This window comes from Rutilus rutilus (assembly GCF_951802725.1).
Source record: "Rutilus rutilus genome assembly, chromosome: 9".
Classification (NCBI taxonomy): domain Eukaryota; kingdom Metazoa; phylum Chordata; class Actinopteri; order Cypriniformes; family Leuciscidae; genus Rutilus; species Rutilus rutilus.
The window spans coordinates 28,644,570-28,666,147 of record NC_140223.1 but is presented as its reverse complement, the minus strand read 5'-3'; the positions used below and the strand labels follow the sequence as shown (position 1 = coordinate 28,666,147).

The window sequence follows — 21,578 nt, the reverse complement described above, 5'->3', positions numbered from 1 at the left end:
ATATTAAAGTGTGTTTGAATGTTTGCCGGTTCCCGCCTCCTTCCCACAATAACAAACTTTGTTACAGATGGAAATCAAAAGTTTGATAGTAATGGCATTATGAAAGCCAGCTACTGTGAATGAAACATTTAAATAGATGAAACAGTTATGTTGAGTAGTGAAAAGGATACTTTGTGATTTTGAAAACACAACTGAAAACATGATGAAATGCTTGTAAAAAGTGCACTTTTGATGATCTGTTGTGATATAAACACCTTACTTGTGTGAAAATAGTATCAAAGCAAAAAAAAAAAAAAAAAAAAAAAAAACTGTAAATCATAAGAAGCCTCAAAATGAAAAAAAAGAAATATGACATAAAATAGTTTGCTAAAGCATTATGTAAACATGACCAAACAAATTTCCCATTCGTGCATCACAGCCTCAAAACTATTCAGTTTTGTTCCTGGTAACCTGCTGCAGTCATTCCTTTACTGCTAAAAATGCAAAGTATTTATACTTATGAGGAAACTAGGAATGACTGACATTGCTAATTTGTATTCTAGATCACAGTGGAAGGGTTCTCTTTCGAGAGATTGCAAGGATGAGTCAGGGTAAACTGTGTTATAGTCATTTCAGTTTGAATATTGGACATTTAACAAAATACATAATAACAAAACTAAATTCAGACAAAAATAAAGTTACATAGAGTACCTTTAAAATTGCTGTTATAATTGCATGTGAATGAACCCAAGTGCATGATTACCTCTTTTCTGAGTGAAATTTATATTTTTGCTTCATGCATTAATACCCTTTATTCTTGCTGCATCATTGAACTTTGTTATGCTATTAGTGTCTTGTTTTCTGAAAGCTTCTGCAGATTCTCATGTACATAGGTCTTAGCATACACGTTTCTGCCTTATTCAAATTAACTTTTTGCTTGTATCATAATATAAAAAGGCCAAAAGCACAAGTCTGTTCCTTCAATGCTATCACTGACTGAAGAAGACTAATTAAGTGCATGAACCATATCGACATCTTTTTTGGCTTTTTTTGTCCATTTCGAAGATAAATTATTAACTAGTCTAAACTAGTCTCAAAGTTCACACTTATTAGTTTAGCAGAAGGTTTTAGCCAGCGAAGCGGCTATGAACAGTAGCCTACAACAAGCTATTCTTCCTAGCATGAGAAGAACTGTAATGCCAAGTTCAAAAATTGTTCAAAGTACAACAGTTTATGTAAAAGATACATCATGCAGAAATATTTTTATTTGTTTGTTTAAATAAGCCAAAGAAGGGTTTATTTATAAAGGAAGAATATAAAGTGAAGATTATAGCCTCTAGATGGCATCCTCTGTACTGCTTTTAAACATTCATGAAGAAAGATTATCAACAGAATGTGGCACGTCAAATTTGCATTTGTTTTTACATAATATTATATAATCATGCTCAAAACACCAATATCAAAGTGCAGAACTATATTTATCTGCTCTGCCTTAATTCTTAGTTGCTGTTGTCATAAAAAATTGTCCAAAAAAAGTTGTCATTTTAAAAATTATTATCTGGATTATGTTAATAAAGTATATGATTCTATTTTAGGTTGCCATGGAAGACTGTACTTTAACCTTTGAAAGCTGATATTCAAAATAGTTTTCTACAGAAGCATAGTTCCCTTGTCGCTTGTGGGTGTTACTCCACCCCACTTTCTCTTTCACACAAATGAAGGAGAAACAACCACCAATTGTTCATGTGAAGACGTTGTTGTGAGCTTTAATAACACACACCTGCAGAAAGAACAGAAGGAAAGGACTGAAAATGGGTAAGAATCTACATCTACGCAATATTCCTGTGGCTATGACTATGTTTATACTAATATAATATAGCAAGCTAATTTCTGTTTTATTGAGACAGATGTCCTGTGAAAAGAAGTGGGTGATGTGGGCAGTTTATGCTTGCTGCAATGCTTTTTCAAAATGACATGCATTTTTTATTCCTCCACCCCTTGGTTGAGGTCATTATCTTGACTTCTTTGAATTGCTGATTTGATCAAGATTATGCAGCATGGCGTTGAGTTAAAAGCTTAGACTCTAATCCAACAGAAGTCAGAAAGAGATCTCATCATCCATCCCTGCTGTTGTTTTTCAGTGTAAACCACTATTTTAAGATAAAATAAGAAAAAAGAAAAAAGAAATATATATTGCATCTCTGGCTAGTTTTTGAGACTTCAGTCACGTGTGCAATATACATGCCGTGTACGTCAATACTGGTTAAAAAGCTGTGGTCAGAAAGGATGTGTCATTTGAAACTGTATTTACTGCTTAATGCAAAATGTATTTGCGTTAATGCAAAACTGGCTGAAAGCATTAATGAGACCAGAAAAGCAGGAAAATTATATTTTGTCTTTTCAATGTTCAATTTTGTGGTCTTATGTTGCATGTGAATTGTGCAACACATTTTGCTGACACAGTCTTTTAACCTACCAGCCACAATTTAAGCTGTAGACAGCAAAAATACTTGGTTGGGTTATAAGTACTCTTGTTTATTCTTTTAAAAGCGTAAAAGCATATTTTTGAGTTAAAAGACCCAGTAAAAGATACACACATCATGCATTTTATACATAAGAATATAGGACATGATGCCCCCTGGTGGCATCACGGTAAGATTGAGCATCTCCTTCTCTAAATTTGCAAACATTTATTCCCCATAATTCTGACAAATAAAATGAGATTATTCATTAAATATAATTTAGCCTAATCTTGAGCATGATTAACAATGAACTGGTAACTAAGGTTCTAATTTGAACAACAATAATAAGATTCATACTTAAAATCAGAGCTGTAATAACTATCCCAAAATTATTTTACAGACATTCAGCTTTATACACAACTGAAAATCATTCATTTCCAACTCCAGTGAGCTGTTAACCACTGCAACCGGATTGCTGAATCAGTTGGATTTCTGAATGAATCCTTCTAATTCAGTTTTCAACCAAAATCCAAAGAAAGAATCAGAAATGTTATGACTTTATTTTACAGTTTGCTTTCTCTTTTTCTCTGTGCAGCGAATGCAACCTTTTTGTGTGCAGTGAATGCAACCTTTTTGAGTGCAGTGAATGGGACCAATGCAACTCAGATGGAAGCCTTTTCAAGCATTGAAATCTTCAATATATGCATATATTTTGTCGTCTTCGCTCTGGGTATCGTTGGAAACGGGCTCGTCATATTTGTGACTGGCTACAAAATGAAGACGACCGTCAACTCCATTTGGTTTCTCAACTTGGCGATTGCAGACTTCATCTTCATCTTAATCATCATCCTCTACATTGTTACTGCCTTTAACAAGAGGGCTTGGCACTTCGGTGACTTCTTGTGCAAGTTTGTCAGCTTCGTGGCGGTGCTAAACATGTTTGCCAGCGTTTTTTTGCTGACCGCTATCAGCCTGGACCGATGCCTGTCCACCTGGGTGATTGTTTGGGCTCAAAACAAACGAACTCTGGTCAAAGCCAGGATCATCTGTGCATTTGCGTGGGTTTTATCCATCCTCTGCAGCATCCCCTTTGTCATCAACCGCTATGTAAATAATAACCGGTGCATTTATTATACAAAACCCTTCAAGTCTTTGGTCATATATAGGTTTATGGTGGGTTTTCTCATCCCCTTCCTGATCATTGCATCTTCATACATTGCTATCGGAGTGCGTGCCAAACGTCTCAAAAGGGGGAAGAAGCTTAAGCCTTTCCGGGTCATCATATCTGTGATCATGGCCTTTTTCATATGCTGGTTTCCTTTTCATGTTCAACAGCTGTCCACCGTAATTGCAAAGGAGAATATTTGGTGTGACTTTTTAAAAGTACTAAGACTAATAGGACCTTTCGTAAACTGCCTGGTTCATCTCAACAGCTGTCTGAACCCCATTCTCTATGTGTTCATGTGTGAGGAGTTTAAGAAGAAGCTTAAACAGTCTCTACTGCTGGTGCTGGAGACGGCGTTTGCTGAAGAACATCTGTCTTTCCGATCATCTCGCCCTTCCACTTGTTCAGGCCTCTCAGAATCACAGGGTCTCAAGATGAACGACACAACCTTCTCGTCAACTGGCAGCAGCCAGGACAATAAAACATGCTTTTAGAAAATCAGTCCCAGAGATATTCATTCCTTGTATTAGTCTGAAGTGATCCGATAAAGCATATTAAGAAGCTTTCCACTTTGCCGCCTTGAACCCCTCATCCCATGTCAGATAAGCAGTGATTCAAAGACTTGTTTGTTCTAAAGTCAGTCCAAAGGTGTAATTCATGCAACATTAAAATGACATTTCAGGCAGGTTTCTCAGACACGCCCCTTGTTTTCCATTGGTTGGACTAACAGATAGCTCTACCCCAAACTCATGCCATTGGTCTGTGTTGTTGCGTCTAAACTGGTTGGGATGATAAAAATGCTTTGTATTATTTATGCTTTTTATGGGAAACCTACAGATGTTTATTGTATACTCATGGCTTTGGGGAAATATTTCAACATACCTGTAGATATAAATATTTTAAACATATTTTACCTATTATATGTTGATTATATATATTGTATATTATATGTTTTACCTTTTTAATGCATTTCTTTTCCATTGACTTGTTTTACACAATCTTTAAGCCACGTTGTAGTAGGCTACTGCTAATTTAGTTATATTATATGTTTATATAGTAGCCTACCATATAATGTTTATTCAATCACCAAAACTGAAGTAATTCTGTGTGAAACATGCTGTCTGTAGTCTTCCCCTTTTTTATATATAAATACAAAGAAAAATGTTTATGCTGTCTGATCTTTATTATTAGGCATAAAACAGTCACAGTGTTAAACCATACCATGCTTTTACTATGACAAATAATAAGTGTTGGGTGTCAAAAAGTCACAAAGTAATCCGAAAAATAATCAAATAACTAGTAAAGTTACATTAAATTTACAACAGGTGATTTTCAAATAAGTAATGGAACTTACTTTGTTTTCTCATGTATTGACTGACAGCTCTCCTGTCCTCATCATAGTAAGTAAAGTAAGTAAGTAATCTTTATTTGTATAGCACCTTTCACAGACAAAGGCCACAAAGTGCTTCACAACACAGTTTAAATCAGAAATAACATGCAATGAAAACAACACCGAAATCATAACAGCCCAAAAAGTAGCTAATTAAAAGCTTGAATAAATAAGTAAGTCTTAAGATTACTTTTAAAAGTATCCACAGAGTCAATAGAGCGTAAAGAGAGCGGAAGACCATTCCATAGCCTAGGAGCAACAGCCTGGAAGGATCGATCACCTCTAGTCCGAAAACAAGTGCGTGGAGCCTTCAGCAGAGTTTGATTCACAGACCTCAGAGCCCGTGCAGGGGTATACGGCTGAATCAGATCGCTGAGGTAAAAAGGAGCCTGACCATGCAGGGCTCTGAATGCTAGAACCAAAATTTTAAATTGGATCCTATAAGACACTGGCAGCCAATGAAGTTGTTTTAAAATGGGATATACGTGGGTCCTCTTGTTAGTACGGGTCAAAATTCTCGCTGCACAGTTTTGCACTAATTGTAGTCGAGAGAGCTCTTTCTTGTTTAAGCATGAAAACAAACTATTACAATAATCCAAACGAGAAGACACAAACGCATGAATGATAAGTTCCAGATCATTACGTGCGACCATATTCCTAAGTTTAGAAATGTTCCTTAATTGAAAGAAACAGTTCCTTGTTAGCTGCTTACAGTGCTGGGCTAATGACATATCTTTGTCAAAAATAACTCCTAGGTTGCGAAGACTTGGCTTCGCAGACTGGCCTAAATCGCCCAGGTATTGTTTAATCCCCGGAATTGCATCATCAGGTGCGATAACCAGTGTTTCTGTTTTGTCTGCGTTTAACTGCAGATAGTTTTCACTAAGCCATTGTTTAATCTCCACTAGACAATGGAGCAGAGAGTTTAACTTCTGGATTTCAGACGGCTTAAAGGAACAATAAAGCTGGATATCATCAGCAAATAAGTGGAAAGAAACATCACTAAACCTTTTGATAATCTTTCCCAAAGGAATCAAATACAACAAAAATAAAACAGGGCCCAAAACAGACCCTTGAGGCACTCCACACAGCAAATCCACAGACTCAGAACTTATTCGGTTAGCTGAAACACTAAAGCTACGCCCTGATAGATATGAGGAAAACCACTGAAGGACTGACCCAGATAGTCCTACTTGATCCCTCAGTCTTTTCAGCAGGACCTGATGGTCAACGGTGTCGAATGCTGAGGACAGATCCAAGAGAACTAGAACAGTGCGTTTACCAGAATCAGCAGCCATCATAATATCACTAGACACTTTCAGTAAAGCCGTTTCCGTAGAGTGTTGTTTACGGAAACCAGACTGAAATGGCTCATGGATGTTATTTTGTTCCAGGAAGAATGTAAGCTGTTCACAGACCACCTTCTCAAGGATCTTAGACAGGAACGGGAGTTTTGAGATAGGCCTAAAACTATTAAGATCTGTCGGGTCTAAGCCTGCTCTTTTTAATAATGGCTCCACTATGGCATGTTTAAAGGCACTGGGAAACACGCCAGTTGACAAAGAGACATTAACCATTTTGGTAACACAAGGGCCAATTACCTCAAACACTTTTTGAAAGAGCCTGCAAGGAATGATGTCAGATGAACAAGAGGAGGGCTTCATCTTAGACACCAGTGCTGAAATATCAGCAAATGTCACAGTCTTAAATGATGTCCACATGCTGGACACAGGCTCAAACACAGCAGGGGTACCACACTGAAGGGGCGGGATCTTATTCTTGATCATCTTAATTTTGTTTGTGAAAAATCTCAAAAAGGCATTGCTGTCAGCTTCACAAAAGACAGGGGTAACTGGAGCAGCAGGACATACAAAATAATTAATGGTGTCAAACAACACTTTAGGATTTTTCTTATTCAATGTTACCTGTTGACGGATATATTCAGATCTGGCATTTTCAACCATCACATTGTAAGATGACACAAGATCCCTGAGATAGAGCCTGTGCACCTCAAGTTTAGTGGATTTCCACAAACGTTCAGTCTTACGACACAGCCTCCTGAGTCTTAAGATGTCTTCATTTATCCAAGGACACGCTTTTTTCTGTGACAAGTTTGATTTAACAGGAGCCACCTGGTCCAAAATTGTTACACAGTGGTTGTTAAAACAGTGAATGAGATCATCCACATCAGAACAGTCCATGAATAAAAGAGGATCAAACATCTCAGAAAAGCCATCTGCAGTATTAGCAGAGATGACACGCCTCTGAGACCTGACTACTGAAGGCTTGGACTCAGGACTAAAGTGCAGATTAAACCGAACAAGACTATGATCACTCATATGGACATCAATCACAGACAAGTCTAAAATGTCTAGGCCAAGCGTAAAAACTAAATCTAAAATATGGCCTTTTTGGTGAGTGGGCTCAGAAACATGCTGCTCAAAATTAAAAGTTTCAGTCAATGTTAGCAATTCCATTGCGGGGCAAGATGAGCAGTCATCAACATGAAGATTAAAATCCCCAAGGATTAAAACAGATTCCAACTTTATTATAGAGGATAAAAAGTCACTAAAATCCTTTATAAAGGCAGCAGCGGGGCCAGGAGGACGGTAGATCAACACACAGTAAAATGGGGATGAAAATCCCACTTTAACCATCTGAGATTCAAAAGATGAGAATTCTTGGGACTGGGACATCTTACATCTGAGGACATCCCTGTGCACAAAAGCCAAGCCACCACCACGGCGACAGGGGCGGGGCTTCCCAACAGCAGAGCAGGCAGCTGGGCAGAGATTATTTAAATGAATGAACTCTTCCTCTCTCTGCCAAGTCTCCGAAAGACACATGATGTCCAAGCTTTCCCTTGCGAAAAGATCATTCAATGAATGAGATTTATTCGCAATAGAACGAGTATTCAACAGGCCAACGCGGATTGTAGATGACGTCACGAAGGCAGTGCCCGTGTTGCGCAGCGGGATTGGTTGAAGGCACGTCCAGCGGTCACGTGGACTCCAGCTGGTCCATCCTGGGAGAGCCGGCACAAACACGGAAGTAAACAATGGCGATGACAGCTCCTGACCACAACTCCAGCGCTGTGATGGATCAAGGAAACCCGTTGCAGTCGAAGCAAGCGTCGGCATGGACACCATGTCACACGCATCGAGAAGAGGAATCCGGCGCAGGCACCGAGAGCGATCCCGGCGACCGAAGACAGCGTAACCCCCACGCGCTGCGGCACGCCTTCGCTTAACTTGGACACCAGACCGAGAGCCTCTTCTCCTGGATCTCCTGCGGACCCTACTCGGCGCCCGACACAACAACAAGTAGTCAGGTGAGCCGGGATCGATGATGAAAGGAGGAGGAAACGCCTGTTTGTAACTGTCCCACGTATCAGACAGGTCCTCCATTGACTGCTTAATTTGAAACAAAGAGTCCCGATCATAAGTCCTTAAAGCCAGGAATCCTCTCGTAATTTGGGCTGATATGATAGCATATGTTGACAAAATGACCATTGGCAATCTATACAGCAGGAGACGAGCCGTGGTACCGCCAGTCACAGGCGCCATCTTCATCCCCCAATTGAAAGGTCAATGAGAGAAATCATGAGTAAGTGCAGAGGAGATGTGTGTGCTGTGTGTGAACATGATGATTATTGTAGCTCTAGACTAAATGTGAGCATTTTCTCATCTCACTCGCACAAAAACACAGTCAGTATTCCTCCAAATCAATAAAAACAGTGAAATGCAAACTCAGAATATTATGCAAAAATGCATTACATAACACAAATATACTTTATGTATTTAATTTCACTTTAATAACCAATGTACTTGCTGTTGACCTTCAATGATCCAATTAAACAATAATAAGCAACAATGATTTTAGTGAAACATCATTTGTTTTTGTTTTTAGTTTTTTTGCTGAAGTAAGAGTATTGTACATAGACATAATAGAGAGTAGACGCCCTATTGGCTGCTGGGCGCAATAAATGCGGCCGCCATCTTGAACCGGTCATACTCCTAGTTGCGTTGCGTAGCAGCAGTTAAGATGCCAGCGCACTGTGCAGCATATTCCTGCGGACCATCGCAAATAGGGCTCTGGGATTTTTACACAAGTGGCACAGACTGTATTATCAGTGTTGGGCAATCGCTACTTGTAGCTTAGCTAGTAACTTAGAAAGGGAGCACAAGAAAGAAGCTCTGCAAAACAGTCCACTTTCAGGGGTTTTAGCTCATGCAAAGCTTTCGTGTGTGTGTGTGTGTGTGTGTGTGTGTTGGGAGAGGGGCTGATGGATGCACAAGAACGTGGTAGTACAGTGTGTGTGTGTGTGTGTGTCCGGTGTGTGTGTGTCTGTGTGACAAAGAGAGACAAATATAAAAAGCTTCAAGTAGACTCTAATATAATATAATCATATATTGTTTCTGCAACTTATTAAAATATCTGACTTTAGCGCCACTATCTGTTTCTGCTTCTCTATCATATTTATGTGATTTGCAAAATACCTATCATAGCCTACATCACATATCATAGGGTGACCAGACGTCCCTGGTTTCAGGGGACAGTCCCCGTTTTTTGGTTGCCTGTCCCTGGCTAAATACAGAGAAAAAAAACTACCTCTGTTCCCGTTTTGTTTTTGAGGACACAACATTAGGTTTTTCAGATTGATAGTCAAACTGGAAATGTCCCCGTTTTTTCCCCCTTTTCGGGGATTATGTTCCCAGTTTTGATCTCGGAGGTCTGGTCACTTTATATCATATATCAGAATATTGGTAGTATTCTCGTGCAGCATGTTGAAACTCTGACTAAACACCAAGTTAAACCATGCAAATGAAGACAGAGTCGTAGTAAGTTTGATGCTTTACTGTCACGCTTCCTCATATACATGTAGTGGTGAAAACTGTAATAAAACAATACAGCAATATTCAGTGTCCATTTCTTGAGTAATATTACATTGTGAATGATTATAACATGAATATACAATGCTATTATCACGGTTAGTGATGTGACATTTGAACCGAGGCGTCGGAGCTTGTGTTGAGAAAAAAAAGGCGTGCCAGATGAAGCCGCGATTCGAGGCTTGTGTTGTTAACGTGAAAATCACGTGACTAATGACAAACGAGGCCTCGGTTTGTGTGGATACATCATCAGTTCGGTCCAAGTGTCGCGTCCGGATAAAAGGCGGTTCGAAACTCACGCCACCTTGTGGGTGTTGTCAGCAGTAGTAGAAGCAGTTGTAGTAGTGTCAGAGAGTCAGAGAGTTAGATAACTATCATTGTCATTGTCGTTATTGTGTCATATACTGGTTCAGAATGAATTAATTTGTCTGCTATTTCTTTGCACAGTAGCTAGGTGTCACTAGTGAGCAATGCGGAATGAAGCTTTGAGTAATGAACCTTTGGCTGAAGCAATGGGCTGCGAGGTCTCAGTGGTTCAGGAAGCCTAATTTTGCCATCACTAATCACGGTAGCAGCAGTTATACAGGCTATTAGCATTGCTGTGAGCTTGTACACAATAGTAAATATCGTTTTTAGCAATCTTATCAAACATCTTCTCAACAAAATCTCTACTAATATATGATCTTTAACATCTAATATCACATAAATAAACTTACGGCATTGCCTCTATGATGCTTTGAGGTGGACACAAGTGGATTTAACACCGAGAGCACACCATGTTTGTCTCATTGTTTCCATGCAGTACCAGGAAGGACAAACAGGAAGTGACTTAATAGGAAGTGACATCACCACATGACACAAAAACACACTCCCTGCCTGACCTATGTGAGGTCACTATGAATTTATGAGAGTGCCAAACCTTAGATCTCTAAATCAGTCTTTGTTTAGAAGTAGAACAACTTCTGCAATTAGCCTGAGAAAGGCTTTTATATTGCCTTGGTCACTTGTCGTTACCTCAACCAGAACTGGTGTAACACCCTACACTGTTAGACTTTTCTGTAATTTCTACAGTGATTTACTTTAAATCCCCCAGTATTACACTGCTATTTGTCTTTACAGTAAATAACTGTGACTCCCATTGCATCACGGGAATTTTCTGTGACGTCTAACACCACATACAGAGACTTAATGTATTTTTTAAATTTGCTGTATACTACTGTATTTCACGTAACGGCCTCTCTGGCTGGCACCATTCCATCTGCTTTTTAATTCTTAATTTTTGCCTTACACCGCGTGTCAACAACGCTATAATAGCCAGAGGCTGTCTATATTGGACACATTGAAGCTACCGGACCATTAATACAAAATGCAAACCTGTTTGCCCTTGTCAGAAATAGCGCGAGCACTTGGACTCGGAGAACCGTACATCAGAAATATAACGGCGCATCACTATACACACTGTCTGGGATTTTGTCGTGTCGCGCCGGAGCATCCAGTGTAATATCACTGGGTTCTGACTGTCTTTTTTTGGACCGCGCCGTTCGTGTCTGGCCCGGGGAAGAGACGGAATTCACTTCACCGAGAGAAGGACCAGCAAGCAAAAAAAAAACAAAAAAAAACTTTCTGTGTGTGTTGACAGGATTGTGCTCAGTTTAACCTATGTTAGGCTATAACGTTAGCTTAACGTTACTCGTCAACATGGCGGTAACGAACTTTACTACGGTAAACTGCGCTAACGTTTCATTTTACAGACTTTGTTAGATTATTGAATTGTCGAGTTTAAACATGCCAACGAGCAACGCTTAGTTTACATTAACAATAAATTAACTAATGTGAAATTCTGTTTTGGTTGTAGATAATGTTGGACTACTGATGAGAACCTTTATAGTTTTAGCATTAGTTTGCAAACTATAACATATTATAGGTTTTTATTTTATTTTATAGAATTTAATATTTACTTCCATTTTTGTATGTGTTTAAAGGCAACTGCAACAAAGCGGAGATTCTGGAGGTAGGCCATTTGTGATATATTTTGAGATAAGTTTGCTGAAATGATTAGCAATATGTGAAAAGTGCTTTGAAGCCACTGGTGCAGACTAGGTAGCTTACAATTAGGGATGGGAACCGAGAACCGGTTCTTCTTCAGAACCGGTGCCCAGTGAATCGATTCCTTGGAACCGTTAGCATGCCTGCTTAACGATTCCGCTTATCGGTTCCGCTCGTTCAAATGTGACACGACGTCACACAAGTGCTGCGTTGTTTTGGTTCAGAGCAAACATGGCATCGAGGCAGAAGCGCTCTGACCGCGTCCTAACTACATGCGACGCGACGGCGCGACACGCGATGAAAAGTATCATTTTCCATGTTAATCAAAGTTTAACCAGCCGCGACACGCGACGATTCTATTTGAAACGGATCCTATTTTACTGCGACGTCGCGCTGGAACAACAATCTCAAAGTGTGGCAATGATAATATCAGATACTATTTATGTGCTTTATTTAATGTTAAAAGCATGTATAATGTGACTGAATATCATTTAGTGCTCCTAGCTTTGTAGCTGTAAAAACAACAATGGATAAGTCACATCAGATCTTGATTAATTGAAATTAAACAAATGGAAACAAAAACGTTCAAAATGTGAAGAAAACACGTGTATTATTTGACAAAGATTGTTTTAGTAACTCAATAGCCTAATCCAAATGAGCACTGTTAATATTCCAAAAGGCACAAGCTCTTCCTTAACTGTTTTCAGTCTGTGTTTTTAGTTTTTATGGCACATAAATGGCAGTTTTATTTATTTTTTTGTCCGGACCAATGAATGTGAAAATGATCAATTTCCTAATCCTAAAGCACTCTTCTTGATAATCTTTCAAGGCACACACTAGCGTGCCATGGCATACTGGTTGAGAAACACTGCCCTAGGCTATAGGTCCCTGGACTTTACTTTGTAGCTCACCTACTTTTAGGTTTGTTCTGAGGTTGCTACACATAATTTGTGTATACTCTGTGCTGTGTCTTCTGATCAGATATTAAAGCGAGTTAATACAAACAAATTTGTACTTATTCCCTCACCCAATAAGAATCGATAAGAGAATCGATAAGGAATCGGATCGATAAGCAATATCGATAATGGAATCGGAATCGTTAAATTCTTATCAATTCCCATCCCTACTTACAATATCTTATAAAATCTCTATAAAATTGGCTAACTTTATATCAAATAAGTGACCTTTGCATCATGTCTAACTTTATATTTATTACACAGCAAATGAACCATTCAGAAGATGGACCATTTTCTGTGTTCAGTCTAACCAGATTAAATGTATCCAGGTAAGCACTGCAGTAAAACTCTCACTAATTCATTCATACCAAATCTAGCATTGTAAACTACTTAGGTTTATATTTTTGCATTATTTTGATATTTTATTAAGCAGAAAACTCTCTACCATTGCAGTCCCACCTGAACAGGAAGGTCCTAATATCAGTGCACAGGTGGGTTAACTACTGTAGGAAGGAGAATGATCATCACTCAGTGATTTCTTGCATGTGTCTTACTGTGTATTTGTCTCAAACAGGTTGAAATGGGCTAAAATCATCGATTTCAGTCTTTCTCTCTATGGATCTCAGCATTTTTGGACAGAATTTAGGATTTGTAAGTATTAAAATTTAATCTGGCATAATTTAATTTAGGTCTTTTGTATGCTATTTATTGACAAAAGCTGTTTACAAATATATAATCTTAAGTTTTTGTGAAAATAATAGTAACAATTTAAAAAAAGGAGGTTTAAAATAATTTGACACTAATATTTTCTCTCTCTCTCTCCTCTGAAGGACAGAGTACATTTGTGTTTGTGGACACGCATACAGACCAGGGAACATTTTGATGTTGTCAATCAAGTTCTGAACAGGAACCAATCTTTGGAGAAGTTCATTTATTCGCAAAGGTGGACAAAAACATTGTGTTGGCTTTTTAAAGATTATTTTGATGATGACTTTTACTCCTATGCTGTGGAAAAGATGGAGTCAGACATTGATAATAATAAGAAATGTTTCTTGAGCATCAAAGAGACTTTTGTCAAAAACATTGAGACACTTAAATACTTCTTTTGGCCACCAGTGTACATGAATCCAACAATTTTTTGTAAATAAGTGAAATTATTTTTAAGGTGGGGTTATGTGTCATGTATTGTGAAAATAACTATGTTTTGTCCTGTGTTGGACATTTCCTTTTTGACTGCTTAAAAATGTATTTATATTCTGCAATTTTATGAATGTAATGGTTGATATTTCATTATAATATAAGCTAAACAACCAATGACTCTACATTCATTTTGTCAAATGCTAACGTTTTGTTTATGGTTTTATGTATGTTTTTAACAATGTGTGTAGTGAAGGACAGCACATAATGTGTTAATTTAACACGTTTACACATCTTTGTGCTAACCTTTCGGACAAATTTACTTTGTTAAAATCATTAACACAATGAATGAGTTAAAATTAACACAAAAAAACGTTATCCCTAAACTCACCCATTCATGTGTAAAAAATTCACACATCATTTCCAGCATTGGCAGACTGTTTATGTTGTGATATATATGAAATGTTTTAAATAAATTAAAAAAATGGTATTTTGTGATAACTTTGTCTAATTGGTTTGTATGTCACTTATGTAGGATAAAAATAAAATTAATCATATATCAAAATTATGAAATCTAATTTATGTTTAGTACATATACAGTTTTTTTTATTACATTAGTGTACTGATTAGCTTCGTTTTTACAGTAATGCACTGTATTACACAATTACAGTACCATACTGTAAAACTGAAATACGGTTTGGTACTGTAAATATTAATTACAGTAACTTACTGGCAAGAGTGTTGCCAGTAAGTTACTGTAAAAAAACCCTTGAAAAGTCTAACAGTGTACTCAGACAGAAGGTTCTTCTTTCCAGAGATATTTAGAGTGATCACACGGGTTCTTTTATTTTGTGTCTCTCGACTAATTTTGGGAACTCCTTTTACAGCTCAACTCACACTATGCTAACCTCTTATTGATATGGAGCACAAAAAATAAAACACTCAAAATGAGTATTTAACAACACCACTACCACTATGTAAAATACAAAACCAAAATAAGGTAATAAATCTGTGCTTTCACAATAAACAAGTACAAATTTTATTGAAAAAGTGATTTGAATATAGAATGAAAATAATAAAAAATGGCAATAAGAAGAATTACAATTTCCCTAGGGTCTCAAAAATACTCCCCACATATAACTGAGGAAATGTCACTCAATACAACACAAATAAATCACTTGAATAGTTCAAATGACAAATTGCATATGTAGTTTGTTTTTAACTACATAAATTAACCCTTCAAATCAACAAATGAAAAAATGATCCTCTTAATGAGATGAACCAAAGTTATAATAAAACAATCGTGGGCCCACACACACACACACACACACACTCACACAGTATCACGTCCGCGCTTTCCCCTGCGTTGCAGGCCTGTAGCATTGCTTGTGTGCGTTGTGGCCTTTAATTATACATTTAAGTATATCTCGATCAAAAGATAGGTACAAGTAAGCTAAATATAATTAGACCTTTCTGTCAGTGTAAGTCAAGTATACCCACTTCAGCTCAGTTAGCACATATTACCCAAGTGGAAACACATAGAGTCCAAACTGATCACACACCAATCAGAACCTTCAATAGATAAAAGAGCCAGAGTCAGTTCATTCAGTTTTGTAACAATGGATCCAGAGATACATGAAGGAAGAGGACGAGGACACTGGAGAGGAGGAGGACGAGGAAGAATAGTAGGGAGTGGAGGAAGAGGTGAAGGACGAGAAGAGTATGAGGTGGAGGTGGAGAAAGAGGACGAATATGAAGTGGAGGAAGAGCAGTAGGGAGTGAAGGAAGAGAAAGAGGACAAGGAAGAGGACAAGGAAGGGCAAGGGCAAGGAGACAGGAGGTCTCGGATGAAATGTGGATTTTACCCCCACTGCCTGGCTAGAGGGCCAATATAGCCTGTAATGCTGATGAGATTCTCTGGCTTGTCCCAGGCCAAAGACAGGATTTTTTTGTTGTTGTTTGTGTGTAAATTGTGCGTAAATTGTGCAAATGTATACATTTGTTGTCTTTTGTTGTGTTTTGAAAAGGATTTTGAGTGGGAGAACCACAAGCAACATAATTCACGTATCACCGTAGTTTTTGTAGTATTGTTTTGAATTGATCTCACCGGTGTGTAAAACTATGTTGTAGTGTGTTTGATTTTGAGAGCTTGTGTGTCATTTCTGAAGGCAAAGGTAGATTTTTCAGCAAGATTTAATGGTTTTGAGTGGAGAGCTTCATTTTGACCTGAAAATAGGAAGAATGCGGAATTGGGTAAGAAGTTATGTATTTGTGCTTAGAGTTTCGAGAAAAGGAGGCATAAATTCAAGAAATGTGTTTAAGCAATTGGAAAAACCTGTAATCACTGAAACATAATTTTATGATTGATTTTATATTGGCACTGTTATTCAAAACAACTTACAGTATATACATTTTTATCAGTTCATGTATTTGAATTGAAGTCTAGCACCATGCGCTGAGTTTGAGCCTCAGGAACATGCTGTGGCAGGAAAGGTTCTGCTGTAATAATTTCATCAATCTGCCGATGGCCACTATCAGTAACAGCCAATCAGTCTGTAGGGATATACATTTGCTGTCTGGTATAAAGCTAACAATCTGTCAGAAAGACTGAGAAGATATAAGATCAAGACTTGGCTTGTCCCAGTGCATTAACAGCTCAAAAATGGGTAAGAACTGAATATGCATTTATATGAACTAATTTAAGCAGGAGTGGATGGAAAATTCTATAAAACAATACAAGTAATGTATAGTGGTACAGTTGCTAGTGTTAAGATTAATGATTTCTTTACTGATTGGTTTGATACACCTTTTGGAGTAAATTGGGATGTACTCAACCCTTTTCGCTTTATTTGTGAATGATTTAGCTTTACAAATTAAGGATGCTAATTTAGGAGTATTACTTGATGGTACTAAATTGGGAATTCTATTATATGCGGATGATATAGTGTTATTGGCTGAGTCTGAGTCTGAATTACAGAAAATGTTAAATGTGGTTAATCTGTGGTGTTTCAAGTGGCGATTAGCTATAAATCAGAGCAAAACACATGTAATGCATTTTAGAAAGGCATTGAAAGAAGTACACATATATTTAGCTATGGCTCAGTCAATTTGGACTATGTTAGTTCATATAAATATCTGGGTTTCTTTCTTGATGATTTTTTGATTTACGAGGTTGGTATTAAGTCACTCGTTGATTCTGGCGGGAGAGCTTTAGGATCAGTTATCAATAAACTAAAAGTATGTAAGGATCTTGGATATTCTACATATACTCGACTTTATGATGCATGTGTTTCTCCTATACTGAATTATGCTGCAGGGGTGTGGGGCTTGAAAGAATCCAAAACGGTAGATACCATACAGAATAGAGCCATACGATGTTTTTTGTGGGTTCATAAATTTGCTCCGATCCTAGCAATTCAGGGAGATATGGGCTGGGTACCAGGAGTTGTACAGAGAAAATGTGAAATGATACGATTGTGGAACCGTCTAATTAGAATGGCAGAGGATAGAGTAAATAAGAGAGTATTTAGGTGGAGTAAAGCTCACAGGTTCCCATGGGTAAAGGAGATCTATTCTATTTTTGAGGAGGCGGATATGTTGTATATCTACAGAAACAATTTAAGTTGTAATGTCAATTCGCTTAAACACAAGTTGTTATTGAAATTTGAAGAAAAATGGTTTGAAAATGTTATATTATAGCCAAAATTAAGAACATATATGCATATCAAACAGTACTTTAGTCCAGAATTATATGTTACATCTCGTTTATCTAGAAGCCAGAGATCCTTGGTTGCACAGCTGAGATGTGGGATTTTGCCTCTAGCCATTGAGGTTGGTCGATTAAAAAATATTCCAGAGGAAAACAGATTGTGTGTGCTATGTGACCTTGGTGAAGTGGAAAGTGAATCTCATTTCCTTTTGTATTGTACACATTATGATGACCTAAGAGAATCTTTGTTTCTGGAAGCTACACGACAAATTTCTGAAATATTTTGGTATGCTGATGATCAAAAATGATTATGCTTGTTTAACTATGATGTATTTAAGTTTGCAAACTTTGTTTCAAAGGCCTGGAAAAGAAGGCAAGCTAGTTTGTTTAATTATATTCAATTTTGTTCTGTGTAGGCTTATGGGTTTATATGGGTGGTTATTTGAATAAATGAGAATACACGTGTGTATGATTACATACATGCATGTATCTGAATACATATGTACTATTACTATTTTGTTTCTAATACTTGTCTTTATTTTGGGAGCAATGTATTCGATGTACTCTGGACCTGTCTATCTTGTATATTAATCCTCTTACTTATGTTTATTAATGTTGGTGTCTTGTAAGTCCATGCGGGCTGGGCGTAATCATACGCATGACACAATAATAAAGCTTAATTCATGCATGCATTCATGCATTCATGCATTCGTGCATTCATTCATTCATTCATGTTTAAAAAAATTTTTTTTATATAAACACCTCTCAATAGTAAATGCAAAACTGTTTAAGAGAAAGTCAATACAAACAGATAGAGTGCCTGATAAAACCATTCAGATCATCAGTAAGTATATCATGTCATATAATTAATGTATAATATAAAATAATATTTTTAAAAAGTATTTAAAAAAAATGTCTTTAGTCTGTGTAACAATGTATAACAATACCAATGTAATGAACATATTTGCCTTATAATTAAAAAATTACACAATGTAGTTGAATGTACAAAATATAGAATATTCTGTTACATTTTAAGTATTTACAAAAGGGGCATTTTATTCTTCAAATGAATAAAAGTGGACAAGAAATAAATAATTAAATAAGTAAAAAACAGTAGATTCCATATTATGCAGGTATTAAAACAATTTTTGGTGCCAGCAGCATTTGTCCAAACAATATCTTCAAAATTTGAATATACAGTAACTGCTGAAATAACAGCATTTTAATGTGACTGAATTTGGTCTTCTTTCTTAAATCTGTTTGCATTCTAAATTGTGACTGATCTTCTTTATTGCATTTAACCACCTTTACACAGCAACACCATTTAAAATAAAGTATAGTACTGCTAATAAGTGCATTTTTCAATATAATTTAATATTAAGTATGCTTTCAAAACTGAGACAGAAACTCTTTTTGTGGACTCATTGATTTGATTTACAATTCATTCATGAACACATCCATCACAATGTGTAATATTTCACAAATCTCCCAAACATCAAGTGATGAAATTGTAAGGGATTTCTTGCAGCGGTTCAGGCTGATATATATATATATATATATATATATATATATATATATATATATATATATATATATATATATATATATATATATATATATAGATATATATATAGATAGATAGATAGAGAGAGAGAGAGAGAGAGAGAGAGAGAGAGAGAGAGAGAGAGAGAGAGAGAGAGAGAGACTTTGGGCCCTATTTTAACGATCTGAAATGCAAGTGTCAAAGCGCAAAGCACAAGTAACTTTGTGGGCGGGTCTTGGCGCTGTTGCTATTTTCCCGGCGGGATAAATGACTCTTGCGCCTGGCGCAAACCTAAAAGGGGTTGGTCTGAAGTAGCTTCATTATTCATAGGTGTGGTTTGGGTGTAACGTGAAATAAACCAATCAGAGCGACATCTCACATTCCCTTTAAGAGCAGGCGCGCTTGCGGATTCCTATTATAACGGCGGATTTGCCAGGCGCACGACAGGAGCGGTTCACAGCCGAGGAGACCGACGTTCTCGTCAGGGACGTTGGGGACGGCGAAACACACCCAAATTAACTTCGGTTAAACAGGCGTATAATAATTTGGGTAAATGTGTAAGCTAGATGTATGCTTTTATAATAAAATGTATATCTATCTATCTATCTATCTATCTATCTATCTATCTATCTATCTATCTATCTATCTATCGTAATAATGTATGATTTGCAAAAATTATAACTGCTGCGTCTGTGTGTAGATGAGAGAATCAAAGTGTATGCGCGTTGTGCACACGCTACATTGATTAAGGCCAAGCATGCGCCCTTAAAATAGCATATGAATAACATGCGCAACGCGCCACTGACTTTAAACTGTTTTTTTTTTTCGGTCAGTGGCGCAATTGTTTTCTAAACCTGTAAAATAGCATGAGGGAACGTTTGCGCCGGAACACGCCTCCTCTTTGCGCTGAACCGCCCCGGGGAGCGCAAGTGTATTTCTTAGTTAACCGACGTGCGTCTGTGGAGGGAAAAGTCCGCTTTCTTTTCTTTTCTTTTTTTTTTTTTCTCTTTCACAATTACACCTTTGTTGACGGTTTACAATCTAAGATTATTAAAAACAGACAACAAATATAACATGGACATAAAAATGACAATGTACCATAGGTTTAAAAAAAATAATATCTATACACCTTAGATATTAACTTGCAAATTACCATCAATATCAACTTCACACACACATTGATTTACTTCCCATTTACATTTAAAAGGCTCAAGATTATCAACTAGCTTATAATAAGCATACTCTATTTTAACACGGGTTTTTATCAATCCTTTCAAAATTGGTAAAACATCAGTGGACCCCGTATCATTTATTTTTCCTTTATGTGACAACCAAATTGCGATTTTTGCCTGTCCAAATAAGAAATTTTGTAAAACAAGTACTTCCTTTTTACTTTTAAATTTCCCTTTTAATATATTTTGGCCCATAAATAAAACCCATTGGGGTAAAAACGATGCCCAACGATTGGCACCACTTCTGTAATTCAGAAAATAATAACTGCAATCTCCCACAATTAAAAAAACAAATGGAAAACAGTTTCCTGTACCCCACAAAAAGGGCATCCCTCCCCTACCTCTGGATCAAGGTGTGCTCTGTGTCTGTTTGTAGCTATTATACCATGCACTATCCTCCACTGAAGATCTCCAGTCCTTTTCTCAGTAGGAGGTTTGTACAGGGACCTCCAGCTACCTTTAGGGGAAGTGCCTGCTCCAAACACCTCTTGCCATTTTGACTCCTTTACACTGTCCAACTTTTGAAGGTATAAAACTTTTACACACAGTACATAACGAGCCTTTTTTCCAACATCACTGAACAAGCCAAGTTGGGGTGTCCCAAAAGACAGCAGTCCACCCTCCAATTCATTCCATAATCCAGTCTCTGCAGAAATAGTCAACTCTGGGAAGGAAAAACAATCCTCTTCATTATCATGCGTTTCCAGAGACAGTCTGTAATCCAAAGGTAGGGCTTTACTCAACTGAGTCAGTATGTTCTGGGCGAGCCGAATTGATCTTATACCCAGTTTTTCAGCTAAAAAGGCAGCAGATATCCATCCTTCCTCAGATAAAAATTGTCCAACTTTTAATAACTTTGCAGTCTTTAGAGTATTTCTTAGAGATATTGACTTTAAAATATTTAAGTCCAATGCAGGATTGAAAAGAATCGGTTCTTCTTTCAGCCACATTCTCTGCACACCATTGTGTTCTCGGGATACTCTGCAAACTGTCCACGATGTTAAAATTGACCTGTAGAAAACTGTTAATCCAGACAGGTCTATCTTGTTGATGTCCATTAGGAATAA

General features: G+C 37.3%; 1 protein-coding gene and 1 long non-coding RNA gene across 2 annotated transcripts; both read left to right on the top strand.

The window, feature by feature from the left end:
• Positions 1-1,673: 1,673 nt before the first annotated feature.
• LOC311297614 (C3a anaphylatoxin chemotactic receptor-like) lies at positions 1,674-4,772 on the top strand. Its single transcript, XM_084419995.1, has 2 exons — positions 1,674-1,794; positions 3,037-4,772. Exons 1-2 carry the CDS (start codon positions 1,791-1,793, stop codon positions 4,098-4,100), a joined length of 1,068 nt encoding a protein of 355 aa, XP_084276121.1. The 5' UTR covers positions 1,674-1,790; the 3' UTR covers positions 4,101-4,772.
• An 8,394-nt stretch (positions 4,773-13,166) lies between these two features.
• LOC311297616 lies at positions 13,167-14,464 on the top strand. Its single transcript, XR_014628845.1, has 4 exons — positions 13,167-13,219; positions 13,324-13,381; positions 13,465-13,541; positions 13,721-14,464. It is a non-coding gene; the product is annotated as an uncharacterized lncRNA (long non-coding RNA).
• Positions 14,465-21,578: the final 7,114 nt, after the last annotated feature.